At 54.1% G+C, this 27,436-nt stretch overlaps 1 protein-coding gene across 1 annotated transcript; it reads right to left on the reverse strand.

Annotated features, from left to right (window-relative positions):
• Nucleotides 1–27,003, reverse strand: Fbxo31 (F-box protein 31). Its single transcript, XM_005345779.2, has 9 exons — nt 26,657–27,003; nt 15,624–15,695; nt 9,996–10,072; nt 9,491–9,658; nt 8,338–8,412; nt 6,798–6,907; nt 6,057–6,210; nt 4,942–5,291; nt 1–3,360 (listed from the first exon to the last, which is right to left on the reverse strand). Exons 1-9 carry the CDS (start codon nt 26,952–26,954, stop codon nt 3,138–3,140), a joined length of 1,527 nt encoding a protein of 508 aa, XP_005345836.1. The 5' UTR covers nt 26,955–27,003; the 3' UTR covers nt 1–3,137.
• Nucleotides 27,004–27,436: the final 433 nt, after the last annotated feature.

A 27,436-nucleotide genomic window follows, 5' to 3' on the forward strand; every position in this document is an offset into this window, starting at 1 on the left:
AAGGCTTCAAAAACAGGTTTACTGAAAGGAGAAACCACCACACATCCTAGGTGACAGGGTCACAGGTGTGCAGACACCAGGAACACAGCAGCTTCTTTTTCAGGGTCCTTCTTTGACCCTTAGGCAAAGCTGAGCTGACCTGAGAGGACTTCTAAGAGCCGCCCTCTGTCCAGAGCTTGGATGCACTCGAGACAAACCACGTTTTCCAGACAGGCTGTGAGCACGAGCCACTGGGCTGAGAAAGCACATTCTGGCGGATTTTGCTGGTCTCCATACAAACACAGAGGATCCAGCCACAGACAGCTGTCCTTCAGGTGCCTTCAGTGTCACCACCCACCGCTAAACTCCTCTTTGGAGGCTGGTCATACGGGCCAAGGGGCTGTGACTGCCAGTGCCACATTCACAAGTTATAAACCATACCCTCCTGCTCACAGCTTCTCCGAGGAGACATCTATCCCGCTCTTCCCCAGAACCACAGACTGGGTCCCTAACGGCAAATGGACAATGACCTGAGGAGGTTGATACTCTTCCCCAGGGAGCTCGGCATACCCAGATGCTCTGCCTGGCACATTACAGGTCAGGGGCCAGATGTCATCCGTGCTTACTGTCTTGAGGAAAAGAGCCCCAAACAAGGTTAGGAACAAGGGTGTCCTGGGGTTCACAAAATCCTGATAGCTGAGGAGGATGGTTCTTTTCCACTAGTGCCCACAAGTACAGAAAAGTGAACACGTGATGGGTGGTGTGTTGTCCAAGCAAGCCTGGCAACCAGAGAGTTGCTGGAGGGCTGGGATAGACAGCCAGCGGATAGGGATGAGCTCTGGCTATCCAGCACAACAGTGCTCAGCTCCAACGAACGTCTCGGCGAAGGAACAAGTCTAACAAGCAAGTACCTCTGAGTTCACTGCACACTGTGAGGAAGGACTGGCTGGCACAGCATCTGGCTGGCACAGCATCTGGCCAGAAGCCACTGTCAAGTGCCCGCTCTATTGGTAGACATGCAGGGACTGGGAGGTCCAAGAGGAGGTACAGGGATGACGCAGAGCTGACAGTCCAGAGCAGAGGGGCCCAGGGTCTCAAGCCATGCCAGTCAGGCAGCTGATGCCAGAGGGACACAAGGTGAGTCAGGACTCCCAGCACTGGGCTCCCAAGGACAGACTGCATGTACATGCTGGAAGTCTGAGATACGGTGGCCAATGTCCTGACACTGTACCAGGGCCTGAACAGACATCAGCAACATCCTCACGCCAAAGGACTATTCCCCCTAGAAAAGCTTCCTGAGGCTTGCACCTGACCCCAACCACACACAGCAGAGCAGACCAAGTGTGCAAACCCACGAGAGGCCTTCTCTCCAACTTCCACAAACTATGCAGCGTGAGCCGCAAAATGACAAGGTCACCAGCATGCTGGCATGGGGAGGCCCAGTGACATAGGTGTCTACCTGCTGCCTGCAGAGTGCCTGGACCTAGCTATTCCCCACACCACACAGCACTGTCTCATCCGCATCCAACAGTGATGTCAGCCCTTATCAACCCTCTCCTGCAGCAAACAGGGCATGTGTTTAGGAAAGCTAATATGTGGTTGGTTAATACGTGTGGTTACCCCTTCTTAACTGGAAGTGCCTGAGATTTAAAACTCTGAACCACAGCATCCCACAGTAAGCCTCAGGGCCTGGATAAAATGTATTCTTGGTTTCTCCAAACACGGTGAAACCACAAGAGTGGCCACCTGCATTTCCAGCTGTCCGGTCTGGACTGTCCCTGCGGCTTTAGTCACAGTCCCCACTGTCCAGAGCCTGCCCGCCCCGTTTGGCACAATAGAAATGTTCATGGCTAACAAAGGAAGGAACAAAAGGCTGGGGCTCAACCCTGCAAAAGATGGTAGAGGTCAGGACCCAACCCTGGTGGCTCACTGTAGGCTGTTACAGCGCCCGACAGAAAGCCAGCATCCCAAAACCAGTTCACAAGGCTCCTCTGCCACACTGCCTCCTGAGACTGCAGACCCTTCTGGCAGGAAGGGTGGGCCACTGTGAGGGAGGATACAGCCATTCTCTGTGGCTGCCACCTTCCCAAAGTCTCTCATCAATAGGACAAGTTCTGAATACCTAGGACAAGAACCTGCAGCAGCCCCCAGGGACAAGGACCCAAGGGGCAAGAGGCAGCCTAGAAGTCTACTAAACCCTGAAAGTGCTGGCAGGAGCTCCCAAAGGTCTAAGCTCTTGGTCTCAGCCCTTTGGGAGACACAAATGTTGACCTCAGAAAGGGTTCCCAAAACAGACATGAGTACGGCCCAGCACTCGATCTCTGAGCTGACGAGTCCTCAATTAGCAACGCTCCCGAAAATACTACCACATGGAAGTGTGACCGTCTTGAGAGCTGCCCTCTCTCACCTAAGAAGGGCTCCACGGGCATCTCTGCTGACACCGTCAACACTGTGAGAGGCACCTGCACGCGACAAGACCAAAGTAACAGGGCTATGGTGTCCAGCCAGGGCAGGCCCTATAGACAAACAGGCTGGGCCAGCTCTCCATCGTTGATGTGGAAGACCAAGGGAGTGTGTGTGGCTTCTGGGGACAAGCTATTGGCTGGCCTGACAGCTTGGCTCTCACGCTGGAGCAGGTGTGACAGAGGACACCAGGGGGCCAGAATGGAGACTGCGGTGACACTCCCTGGTGGCTCCTATCAGCCAGGACGGGAAACAGGTCATGGTAGGATGCCTGCGTCTAAGCAAGTGAGGAAATGGAAGCCATCTGGGGTCCCTGTGCCTGGTACCCCACCAATTCCACTGTGCCACCACCCAGCTGTGCCTGTTTAGCTCATCCAGAGGAACAGGTGCAGCAGATCCGTGATCCACGGTGGCTGTGTCACCCTCCCTGAAGACAGATTCGCCTTCCACCTGCTTCTCTGCGCCACAGACACCAGCCAGTCAGATTCACCCTGGCTCAACTGTTCTGCTTTCCCACCATGCTTAAAGTTCTCCTTCATAGCTACCGACAAATCAAATATACAAGAGTATGTTACACCCTATACAAGAAGTGTCTCGGGGCAACCAGGACCCTAGTGAGAAGGTGTGCGTTCATTTCCAAAGTGCATGCTTCCCCCACCCCGGGTCCCAGTGCAGCCTCTCCACCCACGTGGAGGTCAGGAGGTGAGAGACTGGATGTTCCTGAGCATCTCGTCAAAGGCCTGCGGCGATGGGGCATCGGCATTCTGGAAGGTGGCCTGGACTCGGCTGTACAAGCTGAAGGACTTCAGTTCCAGCCAGAGGAACCCAAAGCGGTCCTCATCAAACAGAACAAAGACGCCGGGAGTGCGCTCGGGACTGGTAAAGCCATGGCCCGCGATGAGGCCTGTGCCATAGAAACTAGAGACACAAGAGAGCAAGCCGTCAGAAGGCGCCCAGAGAGGCGGAGCCCGCACCACACGGGGCACGCACAGTGCAACTGTGCCAGCCACTGCCATAGCTCCAGTCACACCACAGCAACTGCCCGGTAAGCAGCACCCAAAGGGGCCCCCACCTTACAGGGTTAGGGTCAAAAGTCCCTGACTGAACTCTGTTAAGAAGCACACCTAGTCTGTGTGCAAGAGACCAAGATTTGCCTATTTGTAAAACATTGTGGCCACTGGGTTAGGAATGCCAGGCAGGCCCGCCAAGAATTCTCCCGTGCCCCTTCCCACACCCAAGCACGTAGGACTGAGGCTGCTCGGGAGAGCAGAAAACAGCACTGCGGAGCAGAGGCTCCAAAAACAGGGAAAAGCATGTCCTTCTCCAGGCAGGTAAACAATGGCCGCAGGGCCTAGAGAGGGCTGCAAAGGCTTCCTCTGAGCGCAGGGGCCTGGCCCTACTCATCTTTGCAGAATGGCCTGAATGATGCGGGTGGACCCATTGTGAGCTGAAGACAGTGGCCAGGGCTAAAGTCTAAGGGGCAAAGGTTGAGAAGGTGTGGGCTGCTGCCCGGCTGGTCAGGTTGCGGGTCAGTGGCCCAGCATCTCCAGGGGTGGACAGGGAAGACAGAGATGCCCCGCCCCAACAATCAGCACATATGACAAACCTACCAAGGGGCTGTCTGACTTCAAAGGCAGGAGAGACAGGGAGTAGTGGGAAGAGAGCCAAGAAAGAAAGCAAAGAGCCTCATGAATTGCACTCACCACGCAAAATGAGCTGTGTATGATGGCACCCCCTACAGGACAACCAGGCCCACTGCAGGACTGGAATCCTCCTCTGCTCCACCCACTTGCCAAATCCGTGGAGCATTTTCCTTGCCTCTTTTTCACCTGGCTAGCCAAGTAAGTCATCTTCTGAGCCACTGGCGAAGCTTTGCAGTCTGTGCCACCTGAAGTGGCCCAGTGCACGAGGCTCTTAGAAATCCCACCTTAGGTCCTTCTAGAAAGGGTGCTGTGTTTGACCTGCAGTGTTGTCCCACCCCACGCCAGCCCCAGGCTAGGGTTTGATTGCTACTGATGCTGTCCTGGAAGACGGTGGCGCCCTCCGCAGGCAATGCCTAGCTGTAGGAAGGAGTTTACTAGGACAGCCAGACCCCTGCTTCTGGCCTATAATCTGCTTCCTGGCCTATATGTAAGCTGCTTCTGCCACACGCTTACAGCAGGAACACAGCCCAGCCCCCGGCCACAATGGCTGAAACCATGAGCCCAAAACAGACTCTGAGCCAGCAAGATGGTTCAGTGGGTAAGGGCGCTGGCTATGAGGCTGACAACCTGAGCCCAATCCCTGGAGCCCACACAGAGGTAGGAGAGAACTGACTGACTCCAACAACTGTCCTGACCCCACATGACCCATGGCCCAGGCACCTCTCTCTACCTTTCACTCCCACCCCCACATGACAAAACATCTAAAAACAGACTTCTAAGCTGTGAGGCAGAGGCCCCTCCACCCTCCCAGAAGCCACGGAAGCTGTGCTGGCTGAGAGCCGGACCCGATCCTCACCAGAGCCGGCAAGTGCGGGGATAGTCTTCATTCCTTGAGCTGACACCCACGGGCAACACAAACGGCTGCCCCTGCCCAGATGAGGCCGACTGCCCGGCTGCCTCAGCTCCACTGCCAGGCTCTCTGCTGCCCTCGGCAGGTGGCCCGTCAGGGCCCTTGGCCGAAGGCTCCCGGGGCGGGGCAGGGTCCTCGCCAGCCTCCTGCTGCTCCTGCCGCACCTGCTCTCGGACCTCCAGGACGATCCTGGAGAGCTCGTTGAAGTTGCGGAGGTTCTCCACATCCGGCAGCTGGATGCGGCGATGCAGGTCAATCTCCACGGTCTGCTGCCCCGCAGGGATGTTGGGGTCACCCTGCAGAGAGGACAGGTGGCAGTCAGCAGGGCTGGGAAACCCACAGAAACCTCCAGGCCTGCGGAGGACGCTCAGGCTCTGCCACCTAGAAGGCATGACCGTCTGAAGGTTTCCTTCACAAATCAGCTCCCAGGACAACCACGGCACCAATGAGTGACGCGAGATACCCACTGCGAGTGCAGCCCCTCACAGGTGCTCACCGGTGTCTAGAGATTCCAGAGGTTCAGCTCAGGCTGCCTGCCTGGAGGAAGCCCCCATCACCTCAGCCCAGCCACTTTGTGGTGTGATGCTAAAACCCCAGGGGAGGAGGCTGACATCAGCAAGGACCCTGATTCTGGATCCTATCCTGATCCATGTAGAGCTTCTCCCACAGCAGAGGGACGTGGGCCAGAAAAGCCCCCGATGGAGGCTTTTCTGCTCAGGACGCATTAGTACAACCTAAACCCCAGAACTCAATGACAGGTAAATGTGGTGGCAAAGTAGCCTTGGCCAGGAGCAGCCTCGTGTGCAGTGACCAAGCCAACATGAGCTTAGGCAGAGGGTCCCAACGAGGCTGCATGAGGGTGTTAGCTGGGCAGCCTGGGGTGCCTTTCCTGAGTGCCAGCTCACTCAGAACCTAGACGTCTGGGTCATCCATGCTGGAGAGGACCTAAAACTCAGCACGCCCAGCACTGCAGAATCCTTGTCCGCCAAATCCTGTGTCCCTGGAGCATGGTGGACTCAGGCCTGCCTACCAGGTGGCTGCGAGGCAAGGGTATAGCTCACCGTGATCTTGGTGCCCCTGGCACGTGAGCCATGGAAGCTGAGCATCACGATTTCCAGGCCATGGCTGCCATAGGTGCCCTTAAAGAGGCCTGGCTTGATGAGGTCGTCAGGGTGGCTGGGCGGGAGGTAGATCCGGCGGTACGTCAGGCAGTTGCTGCAGGGGCATGGACAGAAGAAGCAAGGGGCTCAGCTTGACTGGACAGGTGTCCGCCATGCCTAGCAGCCCCTTGGCCAAGCCACCTGCCCCCAACCCTGGGGCACAGCACTCCTGACACTGGTGTGCACGCTCAGGGCCCAGGAGGGCAAGCCCACGAGCACAGCATGGCTCACCATGACCCTCACGAAAGGAGCCTATGCCCATAGGACTATGAGGGGTCATGACCTGACATGGAACCAGAGGCCAGGAGGAGGCTAAGACCAGGCTTTCCAGGGCCACCTGGCTTCAGCACACACTGGACACTTGGTACCTATACTGGGGTGACAAAGGTAATATCACAGTAGGGGTGAAGGTAAGGGACAGAGAAAGGGGACCTGTCCCCACAATACCCATACAGAAAAGGGAGAACTGAATTCACAGTATCCAAAGAGGGGAAACAGCTGTGTTCCCTGTACATGAGGGCACAGACTGTGGACCATACAGTCCCCGTAGGCAGGCCACACCCGCGCAGAGAGAGGGCTGTACTCACATCTACCGTGAGGTGAACTACTTTCCCAGTAAGTACCACAGGAGTCCTGACTCACTCGTACTGACTGGTGTAGATGAACTTCATCAGAATCAGCTCTTGCATGTGTTCGTGGAAGATGTCTTCCAGCGTGCGGCCCCACTCCTCCCTTAGCCAGGTCCGAAATTCCTTCAGAGAACAAGGGTAAGGGAGTCACCAAAATGGAAGGAGAGAGGTCACTGTATGTATGATCTGACTGAATGAATGTTTCCAAGCTGAAGGGGCTTCCTGGGGAGCATCTAATATGTGGGTCTGAGGACAGCCCACCTGTAAAAAAGCAACCGAATAGGAGCAACAGACCTCATCAGAATCACACTGAGCTGACTGGAACAAACACCACCCGGAAGCCCCAGCCAGCCATGGTCTGAAGCAGGGTAATGGCCAGTCAACCCACCAGGGCAAGCTCCAGCTACACAAGGCCTTGAACAGAGCTCAGGAGTGACTTTCATGTCCATCCAGGGGACACACTGTGCCTGGCACTCAGCAATCACCATCACATGCTCCCAACAGCCCTGGGAGATGGCCAAGGGTGATGACATGGCCAGACTTCCTCCTCTCCCCCACTCTGCTCTTCCCAGGCCATCTCTGAAGGCCCCGGTCAGAAGGAAAGGGGGCTGGCTAGGTAAGAGAGGGAAGGGCGCTGGTTAGCTGCTGTAAGGAAAAGTTCAGACGGTGTCTGTGGACACCTGGGATAGACATGCCTGTCTGGGATGTGGCCAGAGATATGCATTTGTCACCAGGGCCCAGGACCAAGGAAAGCCAGACCTTGTGAACACAGGACGTCTTTGGCCTCATTCCTACAAGACACCCGGCTCCCGGGAAAGCCCTCGTTTCCTGTAGGCCAGGAGTGCAGCATTAGCAGCCTTTAGAACTCCAGAAACTGAGCCCACAACCTCTAAACTTAACAATCTCTCAGGGGCGGCAAGTCATGACTGCAGGGAACCAAAGTTTAACAGCACTGTTTGCTAGAACTCTCCTTTGGGTCTCTGGCCACCAGGAACCCTGGAAACTCAGAAGCTGCCTACCAATGTACAGCCATCATAAACAGACACGCACACTCAACAATGTCTAGCTGTTCTTAATGGTGGCATGACTTAGCCGCTCAAAAATCAAAACTCAAACCTCAAAGGCAACAGAAACTAACTGTGCAAGCGGCAGGAAGCCAAGCACTCTCGGGTATCCACTGCGCTGCCATGATCTAAACCCAGGCCACCAGGTCCCCGAATGGAGAAAACAGCCCTGAAGAGCCCTTGGGGCCCCTGAATGACAGCTACATCTAGACACAGCTTCTAGCAGTCTGAAGTGGGTGGGTCCCCACTAGACCGTGCAGGAGAGCACGGGGAATGATTTCAGACGGCTCAGGGTCATGCACGTGCCCACAGGGATGACAGGCAGGCTTGGAGGGACAGTGCTCAGCAAGGACATCGGTTATGAGATGCCAATTCCCAATGATGGGACCTCTATTTCAACCAGCAGGAGCCAGGTCAGTGCCCAGGAGAAAAGACAGCCAGGCATGCAAACATCTCCCCACAGCCTCCCTCCTAGACTCCAGGACTCACCTCCTGCCTCCCACCGGACATCCTGTGGTGGTCTGTCTGGTTGCACTTGGTGGAGAACTCATCTTTCTTCACGATCTTCAGTGTGACCGAAGGAAAAGGACCAGGAGAAACAATGAATCCCAATGTCCACCACCCTCCTCACCAACATACATCAAGAATGGTGGTAGGGGCCTACAATTCCATCTACTTGGGAGGCTGAGGAAGGAGATTTCAGGTTCTGCCTAAGCAAGAAGGTGATTGGGGGGGGGGGGGCATGGGCTTACAATCCCAGAGCTGGAAGACAAAGTTGGGCCCATCCCTCGGGCTTGTTAGCCAGCTTAGCATAACCGGCTAGTCCTGGGTCACCGCAAGAGACCCTGACTCAAAACACAAGAGGGACAGCTCACAGGTAACAACAAACACCACCTGAGGCTGGTCCCATTGCCACGTGGATGCACACACAAGCTCACATGCATCCACACACAGGTGAACATACACACATGTCCACCTAAATAGATTTTTTTAAGGGACTGGTGAGATGGCTTGGCAGATAAAGGCATTAATCATCAAGCAAGCCTGTAGATCTGAATTTGAGCCCCAAAGCCTGCATGGCAGATGAGAATTGACTCCCAGAAGTTGTCCTATGACCCTCAAATGTGTGCTGTGAAACACACTTACACACAAAATGGCTGATTTGTAATTTTTTTTCAAAACATTCAAAACAAAAAAGGCCCAAATGCAATTATAAGAGGCCAGAACCCCGCCTCCTGGCACGTCACTTCCAGAGGCAGGCACAGCAGGTCCCCCCAAGCTCCTGGGAGCCGCAGAGTGGAGCACGTGACTGCACACTGCTGCACCAGTCATCAGAAGCAGAGAAATCAGCCTACAGAGAGAGTAGAGAAGCTCCAAGCAAAAGAAAGTTCTAGTGAGTTCCGGCAACCTCTATCTTCACACGGACACATACCATGGGGGAAAACTCCCCCACTCCACTGAGGTTGGCAAGCCAGAGCCTACAGCTAGGGGTCATAGTTGAACCGCATCAGGCCGCAGCTAAAGGTGCCAAGGCACACGTGCCTGGCACCCACCAGGATGGCATGGGGCTGTGACAACCGAAAGAGGATGGCCTTTCAATTGCACATGCCTGTTCCATCCCAAGGACCTAGCCCTCCTCTACCTGGATGTGGCCGTTGTGGGGCCCTTTGTGGCCGTACATACACTCCACCGTGGCTGACTTCCTCTCCATCAGGTGGATTCTAAACAGGGGCTTGAATCGCATGGGGTCGCCAACGTGAGGGTCATGAGGAGGTAGGTACATCCAGCCAATGATAAACAGGCCATCCACCTGCAGCAAGGAGACAGTGGGCACACCAGGGGTCATTCTCTCCTTCAGCCAACAATGGCCCATCAGAGCCTGTGGCCGCAGACATGAGCCCGCAGCCTCAGCATCCGGTAGCTAAGGACCCTATGGCTGCTTGAGCGTCTTTAAACAGTCCAGGAGCACAGTCAGAGGGCTAATGGATCGCTTACAACAAATCTCTATTCATTTGGAAAGTAACACCTGGCCCTGAAAGGAAACCCTAGAGAAGGCTTTTCAGTCTCCTCTGCGGAGCCAAAAACGGCACTGCCGCTCTCCAGTGTGGGCACCTCCCCCCCACAACCACCACGAGGCCCCCACTCACCACCACGTTCAGCAGTCCTCCATATGGCCCAATGTCTGGCTGCCACAGCCCCAAAATGTGTCTGTATCGGTGAAGCACTGTGGGGAGAGAAGGGGCACTATTACCCAGCATGCTCCTGGGGCACAGGAGACACCTCCACCGTGAGCCACTAGAGATAACAGTCCAGCCCATGCCCACCACCGTGGCCACTGCTTCTACATAACTGCTGCTCAGAGCGACAGATGGATGCAGCAAGGTGCCCCTGAAGGTCCTGACTGTCCAGTGCAGAGGCGTGGGGTCTGTGAGGGCCATGGAGGCAGGAGCACAAAGGAATAGGACCCAGAGGCCTTGGCCTGTGGCGCAGGGAGAGGAACAGCCCAGTCTGACACTGTGAAGAACTGCTACCACCCTCAGGTCCAGTCCAAGACCATCACAGGGGGTTGACAAGCATGGGTCACTGCCCAGGCACAGTGAAGCAGCCGTGACTGATTGCTGACATAGCTCAGAGACACATGCACAACTCGACACAGAGGAGGGCCCAGGGAGGGCCCAGGGGCAGGGCACACTAATGTGGACATCTTTGAATGCATCTAACGCTAGCAACATCCTCAGCAACTCTAACAAGTGTCAGGCTGGCTAGTCCGCCTGGGACGCCACCAGACATGTCCAAAGAGCTACAAGGATACACAGGCTGCAGGCACACCGACCCACAGGAACCACAGCTTCCGAAGATCGCCTTGCTACCTGTCTCTAAACTCACAAGCACAGCAGGCAACACCAGAGCCAAAGTGCAGGGAGATGGGGACACACTCCAAAGAGTGGCCACTGTGTTGTCCTGCAGGGTAAGGAGGATGCTTCAAAGGGCAGGTGTAAGAAGAAAACAGTAACAGTCTGTCATCATTTATAGCTAAAAAATAGAAAAGCTGGAGAAATCGCCCATTTTAGAAAACAGAGCAACTCACAGAGATCAGTGACTGTGTGCTGCGGGAACAGGGAGGACACGTCACGGATGACTCCATCTGGTGGCACATTAATTTACACACAAACCCTGAGGAGAAGCCAGCCTCCTCCCTCTGCTCACACCAGCAAGAGAGCCGGACACCCAGAGGAGAAGAAACAGCAGCTTCTCCCAGCAGCCAGTCTATAAGGTGCTCACAGGATCTACTGAAACACTAAACCTGCCTCCCAGGGTGAGTCCTGTGCTATCCCAAGCGATAGCCTAGGCTTGCCCAGAACAAAGACATCTCAGCAACATTCAGAAAAACAGTCCAAGCATGGCCCCCATCTAATACAGAAATAACTGGATAAGTTTCTGTCTTCAGGTCTGTTTGCAGACAGTGGGTGAGCCTGAGTGGCCCCATACTTGCCTCTTGTCCAAAAGGAAAAATGCAACTAATAGACCTCTCGTCCTAGTCACGGGGTCAAAGGCAGAAGTGCCATAGTGCACAACGCTGAGAAGATGAGCCCGCCCTGAGCGTTCCCCAGCCCTCCTTGTGGGGGTGGGGGGAGGTCTGGAGCTCTGTGGGAGGCCTCTTAGCATGCTCCACTGTGCAGGCTAGGGTTCACAGGGGCCATCCACATCCTGTGACCACAGGCAAGGCCATGTCCTCAGTCCTGCTCGTGCCTCAGAACTCTGGAGCATCACCTGACACCCACAGTCACTCCACGTAACTTGTGTTCAGAGATCTTTGCAGTTGCCCTCAACCCACACAAGCAGGGACAGACAGGACACAAGTGTCCCTGAATGCTCTGCAGAGGCCGATCACTGGCACTCCACAGATCTGTGTCTGTCTGGGACAGTCCTCCATCAGGACACTTCCCATCACCCTTCTCGTCCCATCCACCCCAGGAGTCTGGGGTCCAAGACACTTCATGTGTAAGTCCCAACTCAGGCCCTATGGGTAACAAAAGCCCAGGCAGGGCAAGGTCCCAAAGCCTTCGGTGCAAGACGTCACAGCAGGCGAAGAGAAAACAACATAACCTTAGAGCCCAGCTGACACTAAGTGCCTGGAAGCCAGAAGCATGCGGCTCCAGGTCACATGGTAAAGGCCCATTTTCTTCTCTGGTAGCACTCAGAGGTTAGGGCTTGCAGAGGCTCACCACCAGTTCAGGCTCTCCAGGGCCCCACCAAGTGCTGGGTGATTCAAATGCACTCAAACCTTGGCAGAACAGCAATCCCCATTCTGTCTCTGCTGCCAGGGACAAGCAGCAGGACCACCAAATAGGAGGCTGAAAACCCTGGCTCTTAGCAGCACCTCCCAGGGGTGAGGGAGAAGGCACTACCTCTCCAGACCTCCTGGGAGGGCTAGACTTCTGTGCTGTTTCCGAAGAATCTATGGCTGCAGCAGGGCAGGGGGTGGGAAAGATCCTTGGCCCTGCACGAGGTCAGCTGTTCCCATGGCTTCCCAGAGCCTTCTCCTCCCTGTGAGGCTGGCAGGACCTGCTGCTCTCTGCTCAGCAGGGAGGGCTGGTTGGCTCGGGACACAGTGTTCTGGAAATACTGTCTCTGCAAAGGGACAGTGTTCCCTAGCTCAGCCTTGCCCAGGTCCTGTGCCCTCCCACGCCCTGTCATAACCTTGGCCGTTAGTCCACCTCGGTGCCAGCCAAGGCAGCAAAGGTGTTTGTTAGTGGCTATGCAGTGCCCACACAACACCCAGGAGCATGCTAGACAAAGGCAAGCATCTCACAAGGCTGGGACTGTCCCCACGGGGAGTCAGAACTTCCTGTCCACAGTAACTATGTGCCCTTGAGAGCGCATTAGGAAACAGTCAGATTGCCTATCCGTTCTACTGCTTTTGTTAGGAAGGAAATGGCCATTTGTAACTTTTGTTTGGGGTTTTATTGGAGCTAGGACTGGCCTCACACTTACTATATAGCAAAGTTAGCCTTAAACTCCTAATCTTCCTGACTCCACCAAGAGCTACACTCCCAGCTCTGATCTCTTTCTCATGTATGGAGTGCTCTGTCTGTGTGTGCACCTGCATGCCAGAAGAGGGCTCAGATCTCACTATATATGGTTGTGGGGCCGTGTGGGTGCTGGGAATTGAATTCAGAACCTCTGGAAGAGCAGCCAGTGCTCCTAACCGCTGAGCCATCTCTCCAGCCCCTCTGATCTCTTTCTTGACAACTGAGGTTCACTCTTGATGTGTCAAAGGAAACTTCCAGAACTCAGAGTCCCAAGGCAGGTGGCATTTTAAAGAATTTGTTATAATTTTATTTGTGTGTGTCTACACGCAGTCAGAACACGGAGCTGGGACAGGGATCTGATGGAGTCAGTCCTCCCAGCCTTCCGTGGGTTCCTGAAACTCAACTCCGGTAACCGGGCTTACAAGGCAAGCGTGTTGACCACTGGGCCAAGAATCCAGCTCTAAAGAAGCAGTAGTGGTTCCCTGAGTCTGATGGGGGTGAAGCAGGGGGTGATGTTTCTGTAAGCTCACGTGATTAACTGACAGACTTAGAGAGTGGTTTACATTTCTCTTCTCCTCTTCCTCCTCCTCCTCCTCCTCTTCCTCTTCTTGTTTTTTTGAAAAGTATCCTACTCTATAGCTCAAGCTATCCTGGAAGCTATCACAGCAACTCTCCTGCCTCGACCTCATGAGGGCTGGGCTCACGGGCATGTTATTTTCGAATGGAGGAGCCTCTACACTGCCTTCTGCTCTCTGTTCTACCTGAATTCACCGCCTTAGCAACCAGAGGTAAGAGATGCCTGCCCAAACCACTACAACTGGGGCTAGGCTACTGTGCGATCCCATCCCCTGCATATAGAGCCCAGGCTACCCCTCAGCCTGACCCACCACAGCAAACCACAAACCACAGCTGCAGCAGAGCAAAGGAGAAAAGACCAGGGGTTAGTATCCCCCCCCCCGGACAGGAGGTGAGCCTGTGGTCACCCATGCAGCGACAGCGTAGCCACAGTGCAGGGCGTGGGTACGTACGGCAGGTGTACACATCTCTGTACTCCATGTGCTCGTAATCGGGGAGAATTTTCATGAAGCGTCCTGACTTCACACGAGGGTTTATACCTGAACAGACACAGCAGGAAAGGCTGAGCCCCCCCCCCCCAACATGCGAGCAGCTGCCAGGGGACTCGGCACCCACTTCCTCCTGCTGGAGGTCAGGCTACTACTGCAGAGCACACTACGGGACAGGTTTCCCTGTTTAGGGCAACTCACTGCGGCCACAAACTCAGGTGGCCCTTGTGACCCCCTTTCTCCCTGGTCACAGCTCTTTGGTGGCTGACAGGTCCCTAGAGGTCAGGCAGGGTTCCTTCCCCCTAAAAGACACTGACCCACAGCCAGCTTCGTCATCTCCTTGGCCTCATGCTGTGTGTTTCAGGGCAACATCACCCCTGTCATTGCTGAATCCAGACTGACCAGCCTGGCCACCTGCTCAGGGGCTCAGGCTAACTCTCTTCAGCCATCAGTCCTGAAGTTTAGGAGTGTTCACAGACTTTCAGAATCTCAGCTCCCACACTGCAAAATCACCACTGAAGTATGCTCTGGCCTGCGTAGCCCAAAGCCCCAGGGTGCTAGAAGCAGGCAGACAGGATGGGCTCCATGGCTACAGCAAATTCACAGAGCCCAACAGCAGAAGCCTGCCGTCCATTTGCCTCCAACCACACCTTGGCAACACTGTCTCCAGGTCTCTACCCACGTGGTTTCTCCCACGGGAGAGGAGCGCAGCTGAGGAACCCCATCCACGTGTGCTCCCTGGGCTGCCACAGGACACGGACACCGGGCAGTGTCCACAGCTGCATCCCTGTGAGGATGAGCCGCCCGAGCTCCTAACTCCCGAGGGGCAGGCTGTGTCTACCAGCTCGTAATGATGAGGGTCAAGCAGCCATGCTCAGAGCTGTCAGAAGGGGACGACATCACCCAAAATATGAATGGAAGCCACTTGACCACCATGTGGAACATATGAGTGCCCCCGGCTCGGGAGAGAGGCTAACTGGGGACAAGGGGTGCTGGTTTTAGAAAGTGAAGGAGTGGGTGAGATGAGAAATGAGACCAGGGGTTAACATGCTTACAGGAAAGGGAACGCAGAGCTACCAAAGGACGTGAAACGTGCGTGCGCAGCCACTCTGAAAACTGAGGGAGCTGATGGGAAACACGGCTCCGCTTCTCAATCCCTGCATGCTGTCTGTATCTCAACAGGCTCAAGTCCAGAAGACTAGAGTGTCCTTATCCAGCCTGCACTGCTCAGCGCTGGCCTCTGGTAACAAGTGTTCATACTGAGCCAGAACCCAGCATTCCCAACACGGGAGTAAATGTTTGGAGTAATAGACACGCCATTAACCCTGACCTGACCAGTATACGTTCTGTATATGTAGAGAGGTCACTGTATCCCACAAATACATATAATCGTCATGTATGTTAATAACAGAACATATGGGCTGGGATGTGGGTCACAGACAAAGAGAGCATCTACCTAGCACTGAACCCCCAACACCACCAAAAGTAAAATCTAGATTAGGTAAACAGAAACACGGGCCCTGGATGTCTCGGTTAAGATGTCTTTAGCCATTATGAATTTAAGAGTGATGTGTCCAGGACAGGAGAAAGCAGCACCACTGTTAGTCATGGCTGCCACCACCCACTGTGCTCTGGTACAAAGGACAGGGTGGTGGATGAGACAAAGGGACCAACTCACGCTTCGCATAGACGTCCCGGCAAGACACGCCTGTGATCTCCAGCTTCCGTAGGTTCTCACAAACGCCATACTCTGCAACAAGAAACACAACAGAAGTAAACTCGAGAACTCACAAAGCAGCAGAGACAGTGACTGTGACAGCAGCCGAGGACAGGCAGTCACTCCTTTACTCATAAGAATCTGCCCTTTATGGCGATATTTCAGGCAGGCTAATAAATAAAGCTTCCTGAAGATCAGAGTGCGGAACTAGCCACTAATTAGCCATAGAGGCCAGGCAGTAGTGGCACACACCTTTAATCCTAGCACTTGGGAGGCAGAAGGATCTCTGTGAATTCAAGGGCACCCTGGGCTATAGGAGATTGATCCAGTCTAAAAGAGAAACAGAGCCGAGAGGGTGGTGGCTCACACCTTTAATCCCAGCATGAGGAAGGTGGAGACAGGAAGGGATATGGCTGGGCAAAGAGAATAAAAGGCGGGAGAAGATAGGAGCTCACCGCATTCGGTCTGAGAATTCATGGAAACAGGGTCTTGCCTACTTTGGTCTGAGGATTTGGTAGAGGTCTCTCTAGTGCCTGTTCCTTTACTTCTCTGATCTTTCAGCACCTACCCCAATATCTGACTCCAGGTTTTCATTATTAAGTCCAATTAGAATTTGTGCTACAGTCCTTCACTGTGGCAGCCTCTCTGCCTACTCACAAATGAGAGCCCTGCTCCGCTGCAGGCAGGACCACCCTCAATGCACACCCGTGCTCTCTGCTCCACTGCAGGCAGGACCACCCTCAATGCACACCCGTGCTCTCTGCTCCACTGCAGGCAGGACCACCCTCAATGCACACCCGTGCTCTCTGCTCCACTGCAGGCAGGACCACCCTCAATGCACACCTCTGCAGTCTGCTCCCCTGCAGTCAGGGCCACTCTCAATGCACACCTCTGCAGTCTGCTCCGCTGTGGTTCAGCAGCCTAACTGTACAATGAGGTGAAGTACTCGGTGGTCTGGAACTGGTGCCTGTCACACCTATATGAAGTCTACACTGGTGTTATGGTCCCAGGGGCACATCATGGCTCCCCTCAGCCCTGGCCTATCCTCACAGCAGATGCTGGAGAGCAGTGTCCCTTTGGTCAAAGTGCCCCAGTCCTACTGAGGGAAATGCAAAAGGGATGTGCAGCCCTTTCTTTCAAGGGTTAAATAGGGCAAAGGACCTTCCATCTTCAAAGACATCTGTAAAGAGGCATCCAATAGGAGCCCTCCCCAGTGGGCACTTTGCTAATGACTGTCCATTTAAGTTAGGCAGCCGTGGTGAGGTCGAGCCCTGACCACCTGCCTTAGGAATAAAAACCAAATGGGTGCCAGGCAGTGGTGGCACACGCCTTTAATCCCAGTACTCGGGAAGCAGAGGCAGGCGGATCTCTGTGAGTACAAAGCCAGCCTGGTCTACAGAGTTCCAGGACAGCTAGGACTATTACACAGAGAAACCCTGTCTTGAAAAACGAAAACAAAAGCCAAGTGGGACCTCCACTGGGTGTGGCTGCCTGCTAATTTGGCATAGCCACGTGAAAACCCTTCTGCAGAAGTAGATCTTTTTCCTTTTCAAATACTTTGGATGATGCGGCAATTGTTTTGACAGCCCAGGCCCATCTCTAACACCACATCAATAGAAAGGTCCTTAGCGCCCTCCCACCTCCTCCAGCTCGCCACAGCTCCACCCCACACCCAACTCACCCGACCAAATGACAGCCCTCTGCCTCAGGTCTCAAGTTGGGGAGTGGGGGTGCTACCAGCACGGTTAACTGCACCAGGCCTGGGCAGCCTCCATCCACAGTGCCATCCCTCACCAGTGTGCCCCTGCAAGGGCTAGCCTTGATCCACTATATTTAAACCCATGTCCTCTCCATTAGCACTGAGGCAGGAGACACAGAGGGGATGTGACCTGAACAAGGGACCACAAGCCTACAGTGTGACCCAGGACTAAAGCTAAATCAGCACCCCCGAGTAGTGAGCACATGGCATGAAAAGGGGTAAGAGGACCCCGGGACCCAGACAGTTACAACTCACACTTCCAGGATCACACCCTGTGAAGTGTCAGGCTGGGCTTCACAGCACACCCTCATCAGATGCTCACAGGGACCTCCAATGTCAGGAATCCAGCCTTGCACAGGTGGGACACCAGCTGCCTGAAATGGGTCAGCCTAGTGTGTGTGGGGGGTCTCTCCAATGCCATGCCCTCAGCACTTCAGTTCTGACGGTCCCCAGAGACTGGTCTTTTCCCCCTCAGTAACAGATGTCACCAGTCCCATGCTCTGGATGGATGGGGTCCTGCTAGTGCTCACGGCTAGTGTCAGATGCAGGCATCGAGGAGGCTCTCTGGGTGGCTCTGGTGGGACCTGAGGCACCAGCTCCTTTCAGGCTCCCTTCCTGCACCCCAGGTCCCACATAGCACCCTCCTCTCAGCTGTGCCTGGCCGTCCCCTCCAGGGAGACGATCCAGGCAAGGTCCCAGCACTGGCACACTGGTGTGTGCAACTGTAAATGGATGTTACTGGTGACGAAGCTCAGAGACTGAGTCACACACAGGGGCCATGGCCTGGCTCCCCCACTGATGAGCTCATCTCTCCAGCATATCACAGGGGTCAGGCCAGCTGTCTATAAAAGGCCCCGCCTACTCACAGCAACTCTGTCTAGAGGGAAGGATGCTCATCAACAGATGTGCGGGACAGACAGGGAGTGGAGAGACCACGGTCGGCTGGACCAGGATGTGGGCATCTTAGCCGGGTATCTCTGGCTCACCTTCGGGAAAGTCGCCATCCCCCCCACAGCCCAGATTCCAACTTCAAATATGGTGACCCAGCATAGTCTATCCTTGCAATTGATTGCTGGAGCTAAGTGGTTCCTATAAAGTCAGCTGAGGAGGAAGGGGCTGAGACAAGGGCAGCAGTGTGGCCCAGACCCAGCACCTTGGGCCTGACCTCCGTGGAGGTGTCCTTGCCAGGAAGAACCAGAACCGACTACCAAATACAGCTGCCCTGGGTCTCACTGCACAGTGGGTGCACACGATGCGGGAGGCACCAGGTCTTAATGCAGTCTAACCTGAGCCCCGGAAAGTTGCCTCTCCTCAAGCCCTCAGACCCACAGTCTGTGTGAACTGCCTTTCAAAGCTGAGAGCTCCAATGTACGGGTCAGCTCTGTATGGGGTAACCACAGGCTAGAGAACATTTGAACGCCCACCCAACCATCACAAGAACATGCTAAGTAACAGGCTTCAGCCCTCTGTAATCAAGCACCAGCAGATTTGATCCTGGAACCAGACTAACCTCAGAGAGGAAACCTGACCACTGACATGATTTAAGTCTGCAAATTAAACCCAGGAAATTCTTGTCATGGGCTGGGGATGGAGTCTGGTGGAAGAACACGTGCCTCCCATGCACAAGGCCATGTTTCATCCCCAGCACCAGGGGCTGGGACGATTCCGCGGGCAGACTACCCAGTGATTTCAGTTGTTATGAGGCTCCCACAAATGGCTGACATAGGGTGGTGACCTAGGTGTGCAGTGGCTTACAGTAGTGCACTCCACGGTACTTGTACAGAGCCTGTCTGGTGGTCAGGCAGCAGGACTGCCCGTGGGATTGTGAAGGTCTCTGTAATACTTTGAATGTCTCGGAGAAAACAATGCTAAAAACGCTTCAATTACCAACTGAGCCAGGGCCTCGAGACACCCTAACACAGAGACAACTGGTTTACTTTATCCTTGATTTCTGTGAGAGTCTCGTTCTGTAGACCAGGCTGGCCCAGAGCTCACTACACAGCCCAGGGAGACCCTGAACACCTGGATATGGCTCTCTGTTGCTTTGACTGGAGCTTTCTTTACTCTCAAAAAAAGCACAATTTGTGCTGGGGATGTAGCTCATGACTGCCTGGCATGCCCAAGGCCCAGGGTTCAATTCCCAGCACTGCACAAAGCAGGCATGGCGCTATCCCAGCACTGGGAGGAAGAGGCAGAAGGACCAGGAATTCAGGGTCATCCTCAGCTGCACTGTGAATCTGAGGCCAGTCTGGGCTACCAATTGAATTCAGGGCCAATCTGGGCCATAGTGTGAGACAAGGTCTTAAAGATAAAAAGGGCTCGGTGAAAACTGGTGGAAACTGTTAGGGTAAACATAACTTCTCACAGCCCTCTAAGCCTGTGGCAGCCAGACCAGGCTGTGAGGCTGTGCAGGATCCCAAGAGTGACTGGGACAGAAGAACCTGACAACCAAGACAGGGTTCTGAGGTACAGCGGCTCCCCCGAGTGCTCTGCGGGGACTTCCTAGATCAGAGTGGCATTTAAGAGGATGCCGGGTCAGCTGGAGCCGATCTAGACGAGTGGGCGGCAGCCTGATGAACGTGCCCAACACTCCAGCTGCCCACCAGTGTTGCCTCGGTGATGTGATCTGGCAAATTCTGGCAAGCTCTGAGCACGAGCAGCTATCTCTCAGCAACACTGACTCTCGGGCTGTGCCGAGCAGAGTCAGGCCCAGGCGAAAGCCACAAACAGGTCTACCCACTGGGGGCCAGAAGACTGCAGCAGCTGGTCCGCCCACCCCACCCACCACCAGGTGACCTTCAGGGACACCAGCTCTGCTCCAGAGACCAGTCAGCCGGTGCTGCTCCCTCCATCCTGCACTCCCCTGACGAACACTGCTCCACTGTCCCCCTACATGAGCTCTTCCAGCTCCCTTCCTTCACATCCTCGCTGTTCTACAGCCTAACCTGACGGAACCATATTAGAACTGAGAGTAGCCGGTCAGTGCGCAGTACAATGAAGGCGGCAAGCTACGATGGGTTTTTCCTTCTCACAGACTCTGGGACAACCACCAGGGAAGAGCAGAGTCATTCTGACCTCACAGCTCCTCATGAGGCTAAGAACAATCTCACATCCTGGCATTGTTCTGCAATCTTCCCACAAGCTTCTAAAGAAGCTGCCCTTAGCTTAGCTCCCACACTGGGCCCTGGCCAACAGCTAGGTGGTAACTTCCCTTGAAGGAAGGCTAGTAAGTGCTCCAGGGAAGGCTAGCTAGCAAGTGCTCCCACCATCATTCAGCACCAGGCTCGGCCAAGAGGTCTGCATGCCAACCTGACTTGGATTTGTTTTTGTTGGTTTTTGTTTGTTTGTTTGTCTTTTGCATGGTGCTAGAGATAAAACCCTGCGCCATCCCCAGGACAGGGCACAGTGCTCCTGAGCAATGCAATTAGTGCTCCAGGTCGGCACTTCCTCTTACTCTAGAGAAGTGGCGTAAGTGATTCTCCATGAGAAGCATTTACCCCACAAAAGGCAGAACAAAACCTGGGAGGGTGTGTGCGTGCAAAGGGTGTAGGCAGGCTACAAACCTGGGAGGGTGTGTGCGTGCAAAGGGTGCGTACATCTGCACTGTACGGCCCCACAGAAAATTCAACTCAAGACTTGCCATGGGACAGCGAGTCTGCTGCCAGGCTTACGCCCAAGGAACAGAAAATAGGGTCTCCAGAAATGTCACACTCCTCATTCATACACCCCCTCACAGCTGAACAGGGTGGGAGGGTCAGCAAATTCTGACACAAACATGCAATGAGCCACATCTCTGATTCATACTACAACATGGATGATCCCTGAGGACCTGACACTGTGTAAAATGGACCACACAAACCCATGTGGAGTTTGCTTTCTTTGTGGCAAAAGCCTTTGATCCCAGCACTCAGGGGAGGCAGAGGCAGGCGGATCTCTGTGAGTTCGAGGCCAACCTGGTCTACAGAGCTAGTTCCAAGACAGCAAGGGCTGTTACACAGAGAAACCCTGTCTCCAAAAACAAAAAAACAACAAAACAAAAAAGGAAAAAAAATAGGAAGGCAGGCAGGCCAAGTGTGATGGTGAACACCTTTAATCCCAGCACCTAGGGGACAGAGGCAGGAAAACAGATCTCTGTGAGTTTGAAGCCAGCTTGGTCTAAATAGCAAGTTCCAGGATAGCCAGGGCTACTCACAGAGAAACCCTGTCTCAAAAAAACAAAGAGAGAAAGAAAAAAAGAAAGCAGGTACACGCTAACTCAGGGGATAATCCTGGTAGGGTCGGGGGTAAAGCAGGAGGATCAACTATGAATCCGAGGCCAGCACAGAACTACACAGTGAAGGCTGAGGCAGGAGGTTCAGTTCAAAGCCAGCCTAGACTACCAAGTGAGATCTGGTCTTACAAAAGTAAAACAGGGTTTTGTTTTGTTATTATTTATTTATTTTTATTTTATTTTATTTTTTTGGTTTTTCGAGACAGGATTTCTCTGTGTAGCTTCAGAGGCTCTCCTGAAACTCACTCTGTAGACCAGGCTGGCCTGAAATTCACAGAGATCCTCCTGCCTCTGCCTCTTGAGTGTTGGGATTAAAAGTGTGCGTCACCACCGCCCAGCAGAAAGTAAAACAGGTCTAAACCTGGTGTGGTACACTCCCGTAACCCCAGCACTGTGGAGGATGAGGCCAACAAGGGCCACAACCAAGAATCAGCTTCAAGAAAAAAAAAATCAGACACAAAGAGCCAGAGTCCAAAGTCAAGTCCAATGGTAGAGAGTCTGCCAGATCAAGGGATCAAGGCCTGGGTTTGAGCCTCACCCCGACCCCCTCCCCAGACATGGTGACTCACATCTGTCACCTGAGCACTCAGGAGGCTGAGACAGAAGGATTTGTCCAATATGAGGACAGCCTGGGCTACAGAGCACAACCTTGCCTCACAAGGAACAAGCCAGCCAGCCTAAAACAAGAACGTGTAAGCGTTTCCTCAAGCAGGGAGCTGTGGGAGTGTAGGGAGGTGACTCTCAACTCTGGGCCTTCTGCCCTGTTTCCTGGACCGTCTGTTTCTCTGATGGGTGAGCTCAACTGTCCACTGGACATTAAATATTCCTAAACCAGCCAGGCAGTGGTGGCGCACGCCTTTAATCCCAGCACTCAGAAGGCAGAGGCAGGCCGATCTCTGTGAGTTCGAGGCCAGCCTGGTGTACAGAGTGAGTTCTAGTACAGTCAAGGTTGTTACACAGAGAAACCCTGTCTCCAAAAACTAGGGAAAAAAATTTTAAACCAATTCCAGACATCCTCCTAAGACAGCACCTCTAAGCTCAGCGACTTAAAGGACATCACAGCACTCAGACTGACAGTCAAGCTGGGAGAGGAGGGGCACTGGCTTCTCCTCTCTGCCACCATCGAGTCAGACAGTGAGGGGCATGATGAGCAAGCCCGTGGCAGACTCCAATCACAACACTGCACAGGACCACAGCGGCATCACAGTGGGAACCAAGGGTGCCTGCCCTACAGTCCTAATAAGATGCCGACAGGGAAAGCGAATTTTGACTGTTTCCTTGTTTTGAATTCCATCTTTTAAATTGTCACATTTTCTTATATTTGTATACACGCAGGAGCCTCTGTGGAATCCGTTTGCTCCTTCCACCAGGTGGGATCAGGGATTGAACTAAGGGCATCAGGCTTGGCAGCCGATGGTTTTACTGACAAAGCCATCTTGCCAGCCCCTGCATGAACAGTTTGATCTGGAACCAGGGCCTGAAATGTTGAAACTCAGTAGCCCTGGGCTGGCTTCAGGAGCCACATCCAGCCACAAGATATGAAACTGACCAGCAGCAGGTCTAGAGGAAGCATTAACCACAGACGCCTGCCAGGCAAGGACGGGCTCCCGCCCTAGGTGCTCTGGAGACCAGGACTCATTAGAGCCCTTCCCACATGACATAACTGCAAGTGGCCCATGGCCAAGGGGGTGACGCATCAAAAAAAATGTTTATGCCCAGGTGGCTGGGTATTCGGCTCTGTCCCTCTCCTCTGGGGACAGCATCGCCACCCTCGGCACAAGCCCTAGAGGCAGGACAGAGCTGGCTACCAGGAGGCACACATTGACCTGCCCAGGAACAATTGCAATGGTGCTCAGTTGCCCCAAGTCACTCTACAACCTGACATGTGTGTCACCGCAGCAGAGGGACAAAGGACAGCACCTGCATGTGTCACTAACGGGGGACAGAAGACTCTGAGGAGCTCACTGTGTTAGCAACAGTCTAAACATGGAGGACGATGTCATCCCAGGTTTCTGCTGTCTCCCAGGCCCAGATCACCATACCCTCGTAAAAAGAGTTTGGCTTTTTTGTTGTCTTTGTTAATTTTCAACAGTTACAGAATGAAACCCAGCGACTCATACATGCTAGGCCAGTGTTCATCCTCTGAGCTTCACCCCAGGCTCTCTCTACCTTTTATTCTGAGACAAGAGCTAGCCTGGAACTCGGTCTAATAAAGCCCAAGCAGGCCTTGAGTTTTTGATCCGTCTACCGCAGCTTCCTGAGAGCTGGGATTACAAGCCTGGCCACCAAGCCCCACTGAAAAATGTATTAAAGCACCATGTTTGGTCCACACCTTGACTGTCGGTCATGGCCCAAGTCTCAGAAACAATAAATCCCACTACAACCAGTCTCACCCACTTTCCTGGGCCAACATCTCAACCCTGCCAGGCAACTGCAGGGCTGGGAGGACCCAGGCCTGCTCAAGGGGCGGGGACAGGCGCAGTTCTTCACCAAAACCAACTTAATTTTAGGAAAGAAGATGCTCAGGGGCTCAAAGAAGTGAGGGCAAGAATGTCTCACACACAGCAGTTCCTCAGGAAGTTACACACACACACACACACACACACACACACAGACTGCCTCGGAGAGCCACAAATCCAGGCCTGCCAGCCAACCCGCCCCTCACCTGCATGGATTAGCATTCACCTGCTGAACAGCCAGGTGCACCGAGCCCACACAGTACTCAGCGCCTGTACCCAGTGTGTGCATGAATGAAGCAGGAGACTGGAGAGTTCAAAGCCAGTCTGGTCTGCACTGGGAGACCTCATCCCACAAAAGGCTGCCAGGAACCCAGACAGCACAGTCACAGGCCAAGCTCGGCACCTTAGAGCGTCAGAGACCACCTGCAACAGAAATCCCTCCTGATAAACTGATTAAAACTCACAAATAAAAGGGGAAAAAATGTTGCATGCAGGGCTGGAGAGACTGCCTGGCAATTAGGAGCACATACTGGTCTCACAGGGCACCTGAGTTTAGCTCCCAGCATCCACATGGAGAGGTTCACAAGCATTTGTAACTCCAGCCTCAAGGGATCTTATATCCTCTTCTGGAACCAGTAGGTACCTGCAGCCACATGCACGTACCCCATACACAAACACACACATATACACAAATAAAAATAGTAAAAAAAAAAAATTTTTAATGTTAGTGCTAGATGTGGTAGGTAGCTCATACCTGTAACACCAGCACTCTGGAGACTTTCAGTTCTCAGGCCTTTAATTTCTCAAAATTGGAATTTTACTGTAGTGAGATGGTTTATTTTCTGGTCACAGCTCTGGAGTCCCAAAGAGCTGCAACAGTGGGGCAGGGAGCACTGAAGAAACCCTCCCAAACTGCCACTGCTTTCCATACTGGCAATGGAACACAGCACATTTATCCACAGTTCTCAGAGCGTGTCCCAAGCTCCAGGTCAGTTAGCATGACTGGCACATCCCTTTGAAATGTCTAGTTTAACCAAAAGTCTGTGATTCTGGTCTTAGCAATGACCTACCCACATCTCCTACAGTTCCCCCAAAGGCCAGCACAGGCTCAGCTGGTGGACAGGGAGCACTCTGGAGGGAGCTGAGTGTCACGGTGTACACACTGAACATCAGATGAAAGAGCAGTCAACTCGTCCGGCAAAAGCACCTGCTGCCCATCCCGAGCCCACAGAGCAGAGGTTCTCAACCTAAGGGTCAAACAACCCTAGCGCGGGGCTCATCCAAAATCATGGGAAAACTCAGATGTTTACATTACGATTCATAACCGTAGCAAAATTACAATTATGAAGCAGCAAGGAAAATAACTGCTGGGGGTCACCACAACATGAGGAACTGTATTAAAGGGTCACAGCGTTAAGAAGGCTGAGAACCACCACCGTAGAGAAAGGAGCTGCCCTCCAATCTCCACAAACACACATGCCCCACTCACAAACCTGCCGCACACACAATAACAATACTAAATCAAAGAAGGCATGTATAAAAAGAAAAGGCAGCGCTCAGAAAGTGAAAACAAACTTCACTTGTTCCTATGTGACTAAAGGTTACATAGACTACTGAGGAGTCTCACAAACTTTCTAGGCAAAAACAGGCCTCCAAAGAGAAAATAAGACAAAAGATAAACAGGACATTACACATAGGCCAACAGACATGCCAAACTGCCACGCTCAGGACTTCTTTCCGTCACCCCTCAGGAGAGGCACCTGCCACCAAATGCTCCCACTCAAACTTGGGGTAATCTGCCCAACACCACACAGTGGGTAAGTGGAGCCAAGGCCAGAACTCTGGTGTCAACCAAGAAATTACACAGCAAAGGTAAAAAGAACCCTGCCGCTGGGGAGGACCTAGGGAAACTGCTTTTCTCGCCCAGCCTGCCATCCCACAATCCCACTTTGAGAGGTGCAAGCCCAGGAAGATCACCTCAGGGGTTCCCGAAATTAAATGCAAATCCCCTGAATGTCTACAAAATGCACAAAGCAGTCTTCGGAGTGCTGTGGCCAGAAGACAAAAAACGCTGAAGCCCACGGTCACGGGACTAAGCCCATGTAGCATGCAGGCAGCGGAATCCCTGAAGCTCTCTCTCCACCAGGAAGGCTCTAGGACACACAGTAACAAACCACTCAGGCTGAGCGCATACCGTGCTGCTGCTGTACGCATAAGGAAGGAAGGCCTTCCAAAAGAGACTCAGGCAGCTTTTGCGTCCTCGTTCTTGCGGTAATGCACTGGATGGGTGGGCTGACTGATAGGCTGGTTAGGCTTGGGTTTCTTTTATTGTTTGGTTGGTTGGTGGGGTGGGATTTTTAAACACAGGGTCTCACTCTGCAGCCCAGGCCTTTAATTGGCTAGTTTTCTAAGACAAGAGTCTCACTCTGCAGTCAGGCCTGGTTTGCACTCTGCACCATGCTCCTATCTCGGCCGAATGCCCGGGATATGGGATGTCTTCGCTCACCCTCGCGGCAGCGCCGTCTCCAGATAGTGTCGGTGTGCAGGATGCGGCGGAACCTGCTGCAGACCTGCGCCAGGCTGGGCAGGTCGGTGCCGGGCAGCGAGGCGAAGATCTCCACCAGCAGCTCGGGCGGGAGCTCCAGTAGGGAGCAGCGCGCCGGCCCCGCCTCGATACGTTCCTCCTCGGGGTCCGTATCCGCCTCACTGTCCGCCGCTGCCGTCTCGGCCGGGCCGCGGCGCTGCTGGCGGCGGCGGCACCCACGCGCGGGGCCCACGCCGCAGAGCCGAGCGCACACCGCCATGCCCGCTATCACCGCGGACGCGCGCACGCGACCGTGCACGCACGGCGCTCTGCGTAGGCGAGACGACCCTAGCCGGGCCTGCCGGAGCCTCAAGCTCCACCCAAAACGTGGCCACGCCCTCCAACAAAGCCCCACCCGCGGAGCTTCGCCCGGCCCCGCGAGGGCGATAGGTTCCGCCCCTAGACGTGGGTTCGCCCTCCCTCCCTCTAGCCCTCCCCCAGACGCTTCGACCAGACCCTCGAGCAGATAGACCACGCCCCTCCCTGTGTGTGGCCACACCCTCTCTACTGCTCTCGCCTACGGATGCGGCCACGCCCTACTGCCAGGCTCCGCCCCCGAGCGTTTGCCCTCCTCCCAGCCCCGCACCACTCCGCGCCTCTGTTGCGCTGCTGCTCGCTAAAAGAGGTAGCCGGGTTCAAGCCCGGAATGCCCAGCCCCTAAAAATGATCACACTCCTCCCAACACTGACGCCACCTGCTACA

Source organism: Microtus ochrogaster, chromosome 4, assembly GCF_000317375.1.
Source record: "Microtus ochrogaster isolate Prairie Vole_2 chromosome 4, MicOch1.0, whole genome shotgun sequence".
Lineage (NCBI taxonomy): Eukaryota > Metazoa > Chordata > Mammalia > Rodentia > Cricetidae > Microtus > Microtus ochrogaster.

What these genes read in the sequence shown, in the direction of transcription:
- Fbxo31 (XM_005345779.2), bottom strand. Translation starts at nt 26,954, where the DNA reads ATGGCGGTGTGCGCTCGGCTCTGCGGCGTGGGCCCCGCGCGTGGGTGC. An exon ending in ATCTACACCAGTCAGTACGA is followed by an intron (nt 6,211 to 6,797) that starts GTGAGTCAGGAC and finishes ATGCCCCTGCAG; the next exon opens with CAACTGCCTGACGTACCGCC. An exon ending in CCAGGGGCACCAAGATCACG is followed by an intron (nt 5,292 to 6,056) that starts GTGAGCTATACC and finishes TCCTCTCTGCAG; the next exon opens with GGTGACCCCAACATCCCTGC.